This window comes from Scleropages formosus, chromosome 10 (assembly GCF_900964775.1).
Source record: "Scleropages formosus chromosome 10, fSclFor1.1, whole genome shotgun sequence".
NCBI lineage: Eukaryota > Metazoa > Chordata > Actinopteri > Osteoglossiformes > Osteoglossidae > Scleropages > Scleropages formosus.
The window spans coordinates 30,749,236-30,765,063 of NC_041815.1; the positions used below are offsets into that span (position 1 = coordinate 30,749,236).

At 48.2% G+C, this 15,828-nt stretch overlaps 2 protein-coding genes across 2 annotated transcripts in view; both read left to right on the top strand.

Moving 5' to 3' along the window:
* Positions 1-12,721, top strand: part of LOC108934050 (uncharacterized) — a 29,525-nt gene extending 16,804 nt beyond the window's left edge. Inside the window, exons 14-21 of the mRNA XM_029255898.1 lie at positions 106-1,010; positions 2,719-2,994; positions 9,329-9,492; positions 9,651-9,945; positions 10,200-10,997; positions 11,103-11,324; positions 11,561-11,684; positions 11,808-12,721. Coding sequence (XP_029111731.1) covers positions 106-1,010; positions 2,719-2,994; positions 9,329-9,492; positions 9,651-9,945; positions 10,200-10,997; positions 11,103-11,324; positions 11,561-11,684; positions 11,808-12,721 — 3,698 coding nt within the window. The remainder of the gene's footprint in view (positions 1-105; positions 1,011-2,718; positions 2,995-9,328; positions 9,493-9,650; positions 9,946-10,199; positions 10,998-11,102; positions 11,325-11,560; positions 11,685-11,807) is intronic.
* A 1,664-nt stretch (positions 12,722-14,385) lies between these two features.
* LOC114909072 (vomeronasal type-2 receptor 26-like) lies at positions 14,386-15,497 on the top strand. Its single transcript, XM_029255899.1, has 2 exons — positions 14,386-14,418; positions 14,682-15,497. The coding sequence occupies exons 1-2, from the start codon at positions 14,386-14,388 to the stop codon at positions 15,495-15,497; spliced, it is 849 nt and encodes a 282-aa protein (XP_029111732.1).
* Positions 15,498-15,828: the final 331 nt, after the last annotated feature.

Below are 15,828 nucleotides of genomic sequence, written 5' to 3' on the forward strand. Positions count from 1 at the left end.
GTGTTTTTGTGATGCATTGTGCATTTTAGACACACTGCAGACAGGAAGAACCATGAACACAGTGCATATCAGATCAGTGGAAACCATGCTATTTCTGTTCTGCAGACTCCCTGGACTGTGTCCGCTGTCCTTCCGATGCCTGGCCCAACCCCCAGGGAGACGCCTGCATCCCAAAGCCCATCGAGTTCCTCTCATTCAGCGAGTATCTGGGAATCATTCTGGCTGCAAGCTCAGTGGTTGGAGCATGTCTTGCCATTGCCATCGCAGCTGTGTTTTACCTGCATAAGGACACTCCTATTGTGAGGGCCAACAACTCAGAGCTGAGCTTCCTGCTGCTCTTCTCGCTCACCCTCTGTTTCCTTTGCTCTCTCACTTTCATCGGCCGGCCCTCTCAGTGGTCCTGCATGCTGCGTCACACAGTGTTCGGGGTCACCTTTGTCCTCTGCATCTCTTGTGTTCTGGGCAAAACGATAGTGGTGTTGATGGCCTTCAGGGCTACACTTCCAGGCAGCAATGTCATGAAATGGTTTGGACCTCCACAGCAGAGACTCAGTGTTCTTGCATTCACTCTCATTCAGGTCCTCATTTGTGTGCTCTGGTTAACATTTTCCCCTCCTTTCCCCAACAAGAACATGAAGTACTACAAAGACAAGATCATTCTCGAGTGTGACGTGGGCTCAGCCGTGGGCTTCTGGGCTGTGTTGGGCTACATTGGTCTCCTCTCTCTCATGTGCTTTGTACTGGCTTTCCTGGCCAGGAAGCTGCCCGACAACTTCAACGAAGCCAAATTCATCACATTCAGCATGCTCATATTCTGTGCGGTGTGGATCACCTTTATCCCGGCCTATGTCAGCTCACCGGGCAAGTTCACTGTAGCTGTTGAGATCTTTGCTATAATATCCTCCAGTTGCGGTTTGGTCATGTGTATATTTGTTCCTAAATGTTTTATTATACTGTTTAAGCCAGAGAAGAACACCAAAAAGCACATGATGGGCAAAGTTCCCTCTAAAGCTCTGTGAAAGGAACTGGGTAACCAGAGCTTTGACTGTACACATAGATTTTGTCCCAGAAATTCAGAGTTATAGAGGTCATCATGATTAATGTTATCCACCAACTGTGATTGGACCCTCCGCTAGACATGTCAGTATCTGCAAATAAAATTGTTCCTTGAGCTTAAAGCATGAAATTCTTGTCTTCTTAACAAATAGCATCACATTCAGTCTGCATATTTTCTGTACAAATGCCACAGGCTCAGAGTTTTATATGAACATAATCATTAAACTTCAAATATAGCAATACATTTCATTACTAACAATGTTTGATTTGCAAGACATTACACATTTTTTGAGCATAATATGAAGACTTCATTTGTCATTATGCATCTTATTCATTCAACACTGATTTCACTGAAGCCCAGGAAGGATACATGGGTTGGTTAATTTTTACTAATGTTATTAACAGTGAAAGTGTATTCATTAACATGACCACATAAGTCACAACTGGGGTATTTGGGTGGAACTCTAAATAACATGATAAAATAAATATGACTTTTGCCTGAAGAAAGTATGCATATTATTCATAGGAAATTGTTTGACATAGGGTGGTATGTTCATTAAAAAATACAATTTTTTGGATCAGATTCTTAATAAGTAATTAATAACTCCAGTCCAGACAACCAGCAACAAGAAATCCACCTTTTACTACTGTCATAGTCCTAGGGATCAGGAATTTGTTGAGTTCAAGTAGCTGCTGGGTAGACCTGGGGCCACACCTCCAGTGATCATCCTGAGTTCTGAGGCCTTTGTTCTCCCTGGGTCCGTTGTGGTGGAATGACCTTCCCCTGTCACTCAGAACTGCGGAAATTCTGTCTATTTTCAAGAAGGGTCTGAAAACTCACCTTTTCCAGATCCACTTCACCCAAGATCTCTCCAGCTCATTTACGGTGTAACTGTTCACGCATCGAAAACTCCATAAGCATTCCCAGATACAACCTTTATTCAGCCATTACTCTGGCATTGTATTTGCTCATTTGTGTATCATGTCATATTAAAAAAAAAAATGGTGGGAGGCTATCGGGGTTTGTCTATCCTGTGTCTTATGCACCTACTTGAACGATGAACCTGCTTGAGACTTTCATGTCTGCAGCTATGTCTCCTCTTAATGTAATGCATAATTGTACTTTTGCTGAGATGTACGTCGCTTTGGACAAAAGCGTCTGCAAAATGAATAAATGTAAATATAAATGTAAATAACTCCAGTCCAGACAACCAGCAACAAGAAATCCGCCTTTTACTACTTTCATAGTCCTAAAGACCAGGAATTTGTTGAGTTCAAGTATCCTGGTGCAGCTAGGTGGACCTGGGGCCATACCTCCAGTGATCACCCTGAGTTCTGAGGCCTTGTGACAATAAGATGTTAAATCTAGATTCCGAACTAAGTAGACAAACAAACCAACTTGAAAAATGTTTTTGAGTCCAGCTTGAAAATATTCTCTGGTGCAGGTGGTCATGCATGGAGTGCCAGGCCTCCTCGTAGTTTTGGTACCAAGCGCCGATGGCTGGGACATCTGTGGAGCCCGGATGCCAAGGAAATAGGGGAGGCTGATAACCTAAAAGACACTGAAAGAGGGATAAGCCCATTGAGCAGTTAGAAAGGGCCTTGTGGACATACTCTGCCCATGGTAAGAACCGTGACTACTGGTCCTGGTTCCAACCATAGTACACCGAGGTGAAGCTGACGCAGACCCCGAGCTTCTGCCAAAAGTCCTTCCATACTCAGGACATGAACTGGGGCCCCCAGTCAGAGACCACATCCTCAGGCAACTTGTGCAGCCGGAACACCTTGTGGAAAAGCATTTCGGCCATAACCAGCACAGTGGGGAGTCAAGAAAGCGGAATGAGGCGGCAGGCTTTGGAGAAGGAATTAATCAGGATGACGGTGTTGCCCTCTGAGGCAGCAAATCCGTTAGGAAATTCACTGCCACATGGGACCAAGGTTGGGAAGGAACAGGGAGAGGTTCCAGCAATCTCACTGGCTTCTGGGTTGGGGTCTTGTCTTGGACACAAACCTCAGAGGCCTCGACAAATTCCTGCACATCATCTCGAATGCAAGGTCACGTACTTCTGCTGGAGTAGTGCGAGAGTCCTTCAGAAACCCGGATGACCCGCGGTTGGACAATCGTAGGCCCAATGGAGCAGTTACAGATGCATACTTGTACTCCCTCCTTTCCAGGACTCCTTGAGGATCTGGATCTCCTGCCTGTGCAGCCCTCAGATCCTGCAAAAACTGCCATCATACTGGAGCAACAAAACAGGACTTGGGGAGTATGGGTTCAGGAGGGGTAGTAATGGGATCTTTCTTAAAGATGTGGGACAAGGCATCGCCTTTGATGTTTTTTATTCTGATCTATACAAAATGGTGAAGCGAAACCGGGTAAAGAACGAGGCCCATCGCACTTGAATGGGATTCAGACAGCAAGCCATTCACAGAGATTCCAGATTTCTATAGTCCATGAGGACAAAGAACAGGTGAGCGGCACCCTCCAGCTAATGCTTCCACTCCACACACACACAGATCATCTGAAACCGCTTGTCCCATAGGGGGTCGCAGGGAGCCAAAGCCTAACCCAGCAACACAGGGTGAAAGGTTGGAGGGGGAGGGGACACACCGAGGATGGGACGCCAGTCCGTCGCAAGGCACCCCAAGCGGGACTCGAACCCCAGACCCACCAGAGAGCAGGACCAAGTCCAACCTACTGCGTGCCTCCACTCCTCCAGAGCTAATTTAATGGCCAGCAAGTCATGATTTGCGGTGCCTTAGTTTCTACAGTGGGCGACAGCTTATGAGAAAAATAGGCACAAAGATGGAGTTTCGCCGGAGTTCCCTGTTTCTGTGAAAGCACAGCACCCACCCCTACAACTCAGGAGTCCACCTCTACCATGAACGGTAGAAAGGTGTCGGGATGACAGAGCACCGGGGCAGTCGTAAATAACCTTATGAGGCCCTGAAACGTCTCCGTAGCCTTGGGAGACTAGATGAGCCTCGTGGTCTTCCTTATAAGCAAAGATGTGAGAGGTGCAGCAAAAGAACTGAAGCCCTGAATAAACTGACGGTAGAAGTTAGAAAAACTCAAAAACCGCTGAAGTACCTTTACCGATGTTAGGTTAGGCTAATCCAGCACCGTCTGGACGTTGGAAGGGTTCAGGGCTATCCTGTCAGGGCCAAGGAGAAACCCCAGAAAAGAAACTCGCTCTTGATGGAAGAGACACTTCTGTCCCTTGACAAAGAGGCCACTTTCTAAGAGTCGTCTTAGTACCTGACATACGTGCCCAACATGTTCCGGGAGCGACCTGGAGAACAAAAGTACATCATCAAAATACAAAAGAACACACTGGTTAACCAAATCCAACAAAAAAAAAACCCTATGGAAGCAGGCGAGGTTGACAGCCTGATGATACCTGAGGCCAGTGCTTCAGTTTCATAGGCATCCATAGCCTTTGCTCAGGAAGGGATAAGGGATAGACTCTGCCCCTAGGCGGAGAGGTTCCTGGTAACAGGTCAATGGCGCAATCCCAGGGCCGGTGCGGGGGGATAGCCAAAGCCCTGTGCAGCACACCGAGGCGGTCGGAAGGATGGGCAGAGCCAGGGACGGACCAACAGCAGCTGAACTTAATCAATGTCCCTATTTCTTTCCCCGGCCCGGCCAGTGAGAGGAAGAGAGAGCAACTGAGAAGCAGATGCGGGAGATGACCTCAAGGTGTCAGCAAATCAGGACACAACCACAACCCCATACACAACCCCCCCTTCCGAGTGCCCCCACAACCTACCAGTTCCCTATGCCCCCGTTTCCCCCTTTCCCCTGTCTGTTGACCCACACAACTCCGAATAAACCGCCCCCTTCTTGCAACTTCCGTGACTGTGCCAGCACTTCTTCCTTACACCCTGGTCTTGCTAAAGACCTCCATGAGGCCCTGATGTGCCTCAGACACCTCGAGGGGATGTGCTGCTTTGGGGCTCTCGATGGAAGTGGATCTACACAGGACTGACACACAGGAAAAGACTCATCACGGTCCCCATGACACAAGTTCTCCTACATCACAAGATCTCCATTAAAGAAACCCTCCTTGGATCCCAACTTGGTTAAAAACTACAAACCAGTTTCCCTCCTCTCCTTCCTGCCTAACTCTAGAGCGAGCAGGCTGTGATCAACTTTCTGAATTCGGAACCATCTCCTCAATAGTTATCAGTCTGGTTTCAAAGTTGGTCACTCTACAGAGCTGGCACTTCTGGCGGTGTCTGATGCTATCCAGTTGGTTAGAGCCGCCTCCCTCTCCTCGGTCCTCATCCTCCTAGATCTGTCTGCAGCATTCAACACTGTCAACAACCGGATTCTACTCTCCTCTCTTAGTCAGCTTGGGATCAAAGGAGCGGCACTGAGATGGTTTGAGTCCTACCTATCTGACAGATCCTATCAAGTGGTTTGGCAGAGCTCCCGTTCTTCTCCTCTACCTCTCTCAACCAGTGTCCGCAGGACCCGGTACTGGGTCCTCTTCTCTTTTCGATCTACATCTCCTCCCTCGGCCCAGTCATAGCCTCCCATGGATTCAAATACCACTGCTATCCCGATGATACCTAGTTCTTCCTCTTCTTTCCACCTGGAGCATCAGAGATCTCTGCACGCATTGCTGTCTGCCTGTCAGACATCTCTGCTTTGATGTTTGATCATCACTTCCAACTCAACCTCTCCAAAACAGAGATTCTTCACCTCCCAGCTGGCCTATCTTCCTGTCATGATCTATCAATCAAACTGGACAAGTCACTCATTTTGCTTACCTCCTCGGCTAAGAGTCTGGGAGTGACGACTGACTCAAGTCTGTCTTTGTCTCAGCAAATCGAAGCCACAACCTGGACCTACCAACACATTCTGCATAATATTCGCAGGATCTGTCCTTACCTCACAACTGACTCTGCCCGATTACTTGTTCAGGCCATGGTGACATCCCGTTTGGGCGACTGCAACTTTCTCTCTTCCCACTACTGACATCAAACCTGGGGATGCTGATACAGAATGCTGCTGCACGAGTTGGGTTTGATTTGACAAAGCGTTCCCGTGTATCTCCCCTACTCATTTCTCTGCACTGGCTTCCTATAGCTGCCCAGATCAAATTCGAGACCCTGGTTATTGCCTACAAATGCGTGCATAGAACTGCTCCCAGCTATTTACAAGACTTGATCCACCGCTACACTCCAACCAGACTGCTTTGCTTGTCTACTTCTGCTCATTTGGTGGTCCTGTGGATGAAAGGTAAAGCGCAGAGGTTTTCAGTTCTGGCTCTGTTGTGGTGGAATGATCTACCCGTTTCACTCAGAACTGCACAAACTCTGTCTAAATTCAAGAAGGGTCTGAAAACTCACCTTTTCCGGACTCACTTTGCCCATGATCTCTCAAGCTCATGTATGGTGCTTGAGTTGTAATGTTCATACACCGTGACTTTAGGATCATACCCAGATAAGCATCTACAGCTGCTAATCCTGTATTGTATGCAAATGTTTGTGTATCAGGGGGCGTGGTGGCGCGGTGGGTTGGACCGGGTCCTGCTTTCAGGTGGGTCTGGGGTTCGAGTCCCGCTTGGGGTGCCTTGTGACGGACTGGTGTCCCGTCCTGGGTGTGTCCCCTCCCCTCCAGCCCTACTCCCTGTGTTGCCGGGTAGGCTCCAGTTCCCCACGACCCTGTATGGGACAAGCGGTTCTGAAAATGTTTGTGTGTACCTTTTAAAAAGAAATTATAGGAAGGTGATCAGGATTAGTCTACCTTGAGTTTTGTGCACCTACTTGTGAGATGAACATTGGTGCATAAAGTGGAAAGAAACAGTCTAGGTTTACTAAAGAATCACATGTCTGCAGTTATGTCTCTCTTTCTCTTAATTTAATGGAGAAAATGTATTTTCTCTGAGAGGTACGTTGCTTTGGAGAAAAGCATATGCTAAATGAATAAATGTAAATGTAAATTCCCTGGTTCTCCAGGAAAACACAGGATCATGCCAAGCCAGCCACTTATAACCCAGGATAATGGGGCTGTCAGTGGACTTTATCAGGAGAAAGGAGAGTTGTTCCTTATGACAAGCACCTACCTGGAGAGTAATGGACTCTGTGCGGGACTCTACAACTCCTTTGCCCAGCAGTTGCCCATCTAGTGCATTAATCCGTAACGTAACTTCATACACACGAGTGGGAATTCCATGTGTATTGGCAAACTCGGAATCCATGAAGCTGCTGCCCACCCCGGAGTCAATAACCCGGTTCCCTCCCTACGATAAAACAATTGGCAATGAGAGTTGAGCGGCTGGGGGTGCGGTGGTGCAGTGGGTTAGACTGCAGTCCTGCTCTCCGGTGGGTCTGGGGTTCGAGTCCCGCTTGGGGTACCTTGCGACGGACTGGCGTCCCGTCCTGGGTGTGTCCCCTCCCCCTCCGGCCTTACGCCCTGTGTTGCCGAGTAGGCTCCGGTTCCCCGTGACCCCGTACGGGACAAGCGGTTCTGAAAATGTGTGTGTGTGTGAGTTGAGCGGCTGGTCAGAGAAGGTCACTCACCTGTCGGTGTGGTTGTGGACCCCTGTCTGGTGGCCCCACTGCACAAGCTGCCCAGAAGAGCTCTGAAATCCAGCAATATAGGCAAAGCCCTTCGTGGAGCCACCGTTGTTTCTCAGTGGGCGTCAGTTGCCCTAGGCTGACTTGCATGGGCTCCAGGGTCTCCAGGAGGGTGCCGGCAATTGGGGGGCTTGCCCGAGGCGTCTTAGGCATTCTCGGGCCAAGTTGTCCAGCGTTATGCCCTTTTCAGTGAACTGGTTGAGCGTCCAGTTCTTCCCTCGGTACACCAGTTAAGTTTGAATATGGAGGTCCGGACCTTGCTGAAAACACACCAGTAGTGCTGCGTCGTTCCACTAGGTTTTGTGCGTAAGTGGACACGGTCCTTTCTCCTTGCTGTAGTAGCAGCAAGCGGTGATCAGCTGTTTTTCCAGATACTGAGTGATCAAAGATAGTCTTGAACCGCTTTTGAATGTCCGCGTAGGTGAAGGAGGCATACTGCCTCCAGATTGCTGTGGCCTAATCTTGAGCTGGTCCCATCAACAAGGAAACAAGGTACATTACACAGTTCTCATCTGTTTGATAAATGTGTGGTAAGCTGGAAAACACCAACTCGCACTGTAGGAGAAACCCCTGGCATTTCTCCAGGGCACCATTGTACCTCAGGGGTGTGACTAGTCTGGGGTCCATCGTAGGGATAGGCCCCACACCGAGTGCTGCTGACCCTGGAGCTGATGCAGAAGCTCCTCCCTACTGCTAAGGGGTAGCTGCAGCAGGATCTGAGTTTGGGACAGAGCCAGAGGGACCTGTGAGTGTGGCTACATCACTCCCAACCCCATCTAACCCTATCTGACCACGTCTGAAGGAGATGGGCATTCTTGTTCTGCTGTTGGATTGCTGAACACCACACACCCTCTGAAAACACAGAAGCTCATTACATTTTATTTGAATAATCATATTTATTTGTTTAGCAGACACTTTTCTGTCACAGACCAAAACAGGAATACCTTGTTGGAAATTTTCATTAAAACTTGAAAAATTGAAATAAAAGGAAGCACCCTTTTCAAAATGATCCCACATCTTCTTCAGAGCACAAGCACAAGAAAATGTCTTGTAATCAGTGTTCTATATTTGTTTGTATAGTGTAAGATATGGGGGGGCGTGGTGGCGCAGTGGGTTGGACCAGGTCCTGCTCTCCAGTGGGTCTGGGGTTCAAGTCCTGCTTGGGGTGCCTTGTGACGGACTGACATCTCATCCTGGGTGTGTCCCCTCCCCCTCTGGCCTTATGCCCTTTGTTGCCAGGTTAGGCTCTGGCTCCCCGTGACCCCGATTGGGACAAGCGGTTCAGAAAATGTGTGTGTGTGTGTGTGTGTGGTGTAAGATATATTTACTGGATGAAACAGCGGTGTTATGAAATCCCCATAATTACTGGAAAACGAACAGCAACTCTGACTGGGTGGGCAAATCCAGTATCCCATACAGCATGCTACATTGCTCCAATGGGCTGCCTTGGGCCACAGACCACGCCCAGAGTCAATACCATTATTGCGACTGCCCCTTATTCCACCATCTAACCTACCATTGGTGGTGGGAGGGGTAGGGTGCCAAGATACAGTATTTATACCTGAGGCCAAGTCCTGTCCTACCCTGCTAGAGCCATAGTTCAGCAGCAAAAGTGATGTGGACTGTGGCCATTGTTGCTCTCTTGGTGGTCACTCTCCCTTCTATTAATGTTGTTACTATCCAGGACTCATCACAAGTAGGGTGCAGGCTGCTGGAGAGTTCTGGCACAGTCATCCTGACACAGCCCGGGGACTTCATAATTGGAGGCGTATTCTCAATACACACCTCCCTGAAAACGACAGAGCTCTCATTCACACACATTCCAGAGTCACTGCAATGCAGCGGCAGGTTTGTGATTCCTCAGAGAGTATTGTATTTCTGCAAAACAAAAGATCATTGTTTCATTAGCTATGGTAAATTTTTCACAAAGTCAGTGTTAGCCTGAAATGAAAATGTAAATCTGTGATGTGATTCCACAAGTTCACTTTGATGTTGCTGTGTGGCAGTTTTGATTTCAGAGAACTGCGCTTTGCCCGTGCCATGATGTTCACCATCGAGGAAATCAACAACAGCACGGAATTGCTACCCGGAATCAAACTTGGTTACCAGATCTATGACTCCTGCTCCTCCGTGTCAGTGGCCACCAGAGTCACCTTTCAGCTGATCAATGGCCTGGAGTCAACCTTCTCTCTCAGTGCACCATGCTCCAACTCTGCCACAGTTTCTGCCATTGTAGCTGAGTCTGGTTCCACTCCCTCCATTGCCATGGCCCGTGTCCTCAGCCCCTTTGGAATTGCTCAGGTGAGCTTGCTCAGCACCTCTTCTTATTGTCTCAACTAATCTTTGAGTTTAAATCACATCAACCATGAAGTCGCAGGATAATGTGGAGTATACAGTTTTTCCTGATGTTCCTGATGATTTAAATGCAGAACACAGTCACACACACAAGAGTCCAAGGATGTGAATATAAGATTGACCCTGGATGCTATTGTCTGTGAGCAAACACCTGTCAGCAGGTGCCCACAGTGTCCCCCTCCTTCCCTCCTGTCCCACAGGTGAGCCACTTTGCCACCTGTGCCTGTCTGAGCAACAAGCAGCAGTACCCCACCTTCTCCAGGACTGTCCCCAGTGACCATTTTCAGGCAACGGCTCTTGCCCAGCTGGTCAAGCGCTTTGGCTGGACATGGATTGGGGCAGTGCACAGTGACTCAGACTACGGGAACAGTGGCATGGCAGCCTTCCTGGCAGCAGCTAAGACAGAGGGCATCTGTATTGAATACTCAGAAGCTTTCTACAGGACCAACCCTCTCTCACGCATTCAACGGGTGGCCGAGGTTATCCAGAGATCTACTGCTCGGGTGGTCGTAGCATTCGTTTCCACTGGTGACATGATTGTGCTGTTAGAAGACCTGCTGGAACTCAGTCTTCCTCCACTGCAGTGGGTTGGAAGTGAGTCATGGGTCACCGACCCTGCTATGACCCAGTTCCACATGTTTCTTGGTGCCGTGGGGATTGGCATTCGCAGAGCTGTGATACCAGGCCTACGGACTTTCCTGCTAGACCTGAGCCCAGCACAAGCATCTGCTTCACCTATTTTACGAGAATTCTGGGAAAGCGCATTCAGGTGTCGCCTGGCAAGTGGTCCAGTAGGACCTGGGGAGCGAGTCTGTAATGGAAGTGAAAGTCTGCAGCAGCTGCAGAATGCCTACACGGACACATCCCAGCTGCGCATCACCAACATGGTGTATAAGGCAGTGTACGCAGTGGCACATGGCCTGCACAGCCTTGTATGTGCAGAGCAGAACGGCTCCACCCTGCACTGTGACCGTGGAATGAAGCCGAACCCTCTGCAGGTGCAGCATGCTCCCAGGGTCATGTGGGTCTAACAACTGAGTGTCACACAGACCATAATGATTGTGACTGACAGCATCTTCTAACCACCTCCCCTCTAATTTCAGGTCCTGGAGCACATCCGTAAGGTGAACTTTACTCTCAATGGGAACCGCGTCTCCTTTGATGCCAACGGAGACCCTGTCGCTACCTACGAGCTGGTGAACTGGCAGCTGTCAGAGAACGGGCAGGTGGAGTTTGTGACTGTGGGGTACTATGACGCATCTGCACCAGAAGGGGAGCTCCTCACAATGACCAGGAACATCACATGGACAGGTGGCCAGTCACAGGTAGAGTTCTAAGTTGCTGTTCAACTGTGATTTCTCCATTTCACTTCTACATTTGCTGTGTCTTCTGCTTCAGCTATAATACCCCAGGCAAATGAACCTGAAACGGAAAATCTGAGTGTGACTGAATTGGAAATATTTTTATTGAACAACAATTTATTTGCAGTAAAACCCGCAAAGCGCTATCTCTTGATGAGTATGCTGACATGCTGCATGTCTGTGTGTATAAATCCCTGCAGGTACCCAAGTCAGTGTGCAGTGAGAGCTGTCCCCCAGGAACTCGCAAGGCTGTGCAGAGAGGAAAGCCTGTCTGCTGTTACGACTGTGTGCCCTGTGCTGAGGATGAGATCAGCAACAAGACAGGTGATGGGACCTTTCAAGGTGTTTTTGTGATGCATTGTGCATTTTAGACACACTGCAGACAGGAAGAACCATGAACACAGTGCATATCAGATCAGTGGAAACCATGCTATTTCTGTTCTGCAGACTCCCTGGACTGTGTCCGCTGTCCTTCCGATGCCTGGCCCAACCCCCAGGGAGACGCCTGCATCCCAAAGCCCATCGAGTTCCTCTCATTCAGCGAGTATCTGGGAATCATTCTGGCTGCAAGCTCAGTGGTTGGAGCATGTCTTGCCATTGCCATCGCAGCTGTGTTTTACCTGCATAAGGACACTCCTATTGTGAGGGCCAACAACTCAGAGCTGAGCTTCCTGCTGCTCTTCTCGCTCACCCTCTGTTTCCTTTGCTCTCTCACTTTCATCGGCCGGCCCTCTCAGTGGTCCTGCATGCTGCGTCACACAGTGTTCGGGGTCACCTTTGTCCTCTGCATCTCTTGTGTTCTGGGCAAAACGATAGTGGTGTTGATGGCCTTCAGGGCTACACTTCCAGGCAGCAATGTCATGAAATGGTTTGGACCTCCACAACAGAGACTCAGTGTTCTTGCATTCACTTTCGTACAGGTCCTCATTTGTGTGCTCTGGTTAACATTATCCCCTCCTTTCCCCAACAAGAACATGAAGTACTACAAAGACAAGATCATTCTCGAGTGTGACGTGGGCTCAGCCGTGGGCTTCTGGGCTGTGTTGGGCTACATTGGTCTCCTCTCTCTCATGTGCTTTGTACTGGCTTTCCTGGCCAGGAAGCTGCCCGACAACTTCAACGAAGCCAAATTCATCACATTCAGCATGCTCATATTCTGTGCGGTGTGGATCACCTTTATCCCGGCCTATGTCAGCTCACCGGGCAAGTTCACTGTAGCTGTTGAGATCTTTGCTATAATATCCTCCAGTTGCGGTTTGGTCATGTGTATATTTGTTCCTAAATGTTTTATTATACTGTTTAAGCCAGAGAAGAACACCAAAAAGCACATGATGGGTAAAGTTCCCTCTAAAGCTCTGTGAAAGGAACTGGGTAACCAGAGCTTTGACTGTACACATAGATTTTGTCCCAGAAATTCAGAGTTATAGAGGTCATCATGATTAATGTTATCCACCAACTGTGATTGGACCCTCCGCTAGACATGTCAGTATCTGCAAATAAAATTGTTCCTTGAGCTTAAAGCATGAAATTCTTGTCTTCTTAACAAATAGCATCACATTCAGTCTGCATATTTTCTGTACAAATGCCACAGGCTCAGAGTTTTATATGAATATAATCATTAAACTTCAAATATAGCAATACATTTCATTATTAACACTGTTTGATTTGGAAGACATTACACATGTTTTGAGCATAATGTGAAGACTTCATTTGCCATTAAGCAACGTGTTTACACACACACACACACATTTTCGGAACCGCTTGTCCCATACGGGGTCACGGGGAGCCAGAGCCTACCCGGCAACACAGGGCGTAAGGCCAGAGGGAGAGAGGACACACCCAGGACGGGACGCCAGTCGGCCGCAAGGCACCTCAAGCGGGACTCGAACCCCAGACCCACCAGAGAGCAGGACCCAGTCCAACCCACTGCGCCACCGCGCCCCCGTGCAATGTGTTTATTCAACACTAATTTCACCGAAGCCCAGGAAGGATACATGGGTGGGTTAATTTTAACTAATGTTATTAACAGTGAAAGTGTCATGGCCCACGGGGGTAATGCCCCTCCCAGCCAGAGGCGGCGCCACTCAGTGCCATTAGTCAACACCCACATACCAATTCACAGTCTCATAGGTCACGGAGGTATAAAAAGAGCGAGTGGAGCAGGACTGATTGTGAATTCTTAATCAGCAGTTCCATTGTGCTCTTCTGGCCATCAGTAGTCTCTTGTTTCCTCAGTTTGTCTCATAGGTGTTTATGTTCCAGTCCCAAGTGCTGGTCCTGTCAGTCCCTGCCTCTTTTTCTCCAGTCCTGGTCCAGTGTTCCAATCTGGCATTTTGTCACATCTCTGAGTTGCAGTCATACTCACAGAGTAGCGTTTCACTGTTCACCTTAGTTCAAACACAGTCTGTGTTTCCTTGTCCCGCGTTTCCTGTTTCACTTCCACCGAGTGCTTTACAGTCTGCACCGTGCACTCCAAATATCACTCTGCACGTGGGGTCGTTCTACTTTTCGTCCATGTTTGGATGTAATAGCAACGCGCGTCCGTGTCGGACTCCCGTCCAGACGCTACAGAAAGTGTATTCATTAACAAGACCACATCAGTCACAACCGGGGTATTTGGGTGGAACTCTAAATAACATGACAGAATAAATATGACTTTTGCCTGAAGAAAGTATGCATATTATTCATAGGAAATTGTTTGGCACAGGGTGGTATGTTCATTAAAAAATACAATTTTTTTTGGTTCAGATTCTTAATAAGTAATTAATAACTCCAGTCCAGACAACCAGCAACAAGAAATCCGCCTTTTACTACTTTCATAGTCCTAAAGACCAGGAATTTGTTGAGTTCAAGTATCCCGGTGCAGCTAGGTGGACCTGGGGCCATACCTCCAGTGATCACCCTGAGTTCTGAGGCCTTGTGACAATAAGATGTTAAATCTAGATTCCGAACTAAGTAGACAAACAAACCAACTTGAAAAATGTTTTTGAGTCCAGCTTGAAAATATGGTCTGGTGCAGGTGGTCATGCATGGAGTGCCAGGCCTCCTCATTGTTTTGGTACCAAGTACCGATGGCTGGGACAACTGTGGAGCCCAGATGCCAAGGAAATAGGGGAGGTTTATAACCTAAAAGACACTGGAAGGGGGATAAGTCCATGGAGGAATGAGAAAGGGCCTTGTAGGCATACTCTGTCGATGGTAAGAACTGTGACCACTGGTCCTGGTTCCAACCGTAGTAGCTCCGAAGTACTCTGAGGTGAAGCTGACGGAGACCCCAAGCTTCTGCCAAAAGTCCTTCCATAATTCCTCTCATTCAACGAGTATTTGGGAATCATTCTGGCTGCAAGCTCAGTGGTTGGAGCATGTCTTGCCATTGCCATCGCAGCTGTGTTTTACCTGCATAAGGACACTCCTATTGTGAGGGCCAACAACTCAGAGCTGAGCTTCCTGCTGCTCTTCTCGCTCACCCTCTGTTTCCTTTGCTCTCTCACTTTCATCGGCCGGCCCTCTCAGTGGTCCTGCATGCTGCGTCACACAGTGTTCGGGGTCACCTTTGTCCTCTGCATCTCTTGTGTTCTGGGCAAAACGATAGTGGTGTTGATGGCCTTCAGGGCTACACTTCCAGGCAGCAATGTCATGAAATGGTTTGGACCTCCACAGCAGAGACTCAGTGTTCTTGCATTCACTCTCATTCAGGTCCTCATTTGTGTGCTCTGGTTAACATTTTCCCCTCCTTTCCCCAACAAGAACATGAAGTACTACAAAGACAAGATCATTCTCGAGTGTGACGTGGGCTCAGCCGTGGGCTTCTGGGCTGTGTTGGGCTACATTGGTCTCCTCTCTCTCATGTGCTTTGTACTGGCTTTCCTGGCCAGGAAGCTGCCCGACAACTTCAACGAAGCCAAATTCATCACATTCAGCATGCTCATATTCTGTGCGGTGTGGATCACCTTTATCCCGGCCTATGTCAGCTCACCGGGCAAGTTCACTGTAGCTGTTGAGATCTTTGCTATAATATCCTCCAGTTTAGGTTTGGTCATGTGTATATTTGCCCCTAAATGCTTTATTATATTGTTTGAGCCAGAGAAGAACACCAAAAAGCACATGATGGGCAAAGTTCCATCCAAAGCTCTTTGAAAGGAACTGGGTAACCAGAACTTTGACTGCACACACAGATTTTGTCAAAGTTTTCAGTACAATGTGGAGTTGTAGAGTTGTTTCGTCCCCCAAGTGTGACTAGACCATGACATCTCAACAAACAAATTTTCTCTCAGAGTTTATAATGTGAATCATTTAATCAACAACCAATCTGCATATATTACATACACAATCATGCAACGTTTTAAAGTTTTCCATAAATGATATTTATTTTGTTTGAAACTATTGGATAGCAACACATTTCATTATCACTTAATTTGCCCTATTGAGTAATTTTCACGCCCCCCTCAGCGCAAAGAGGGACACCTGC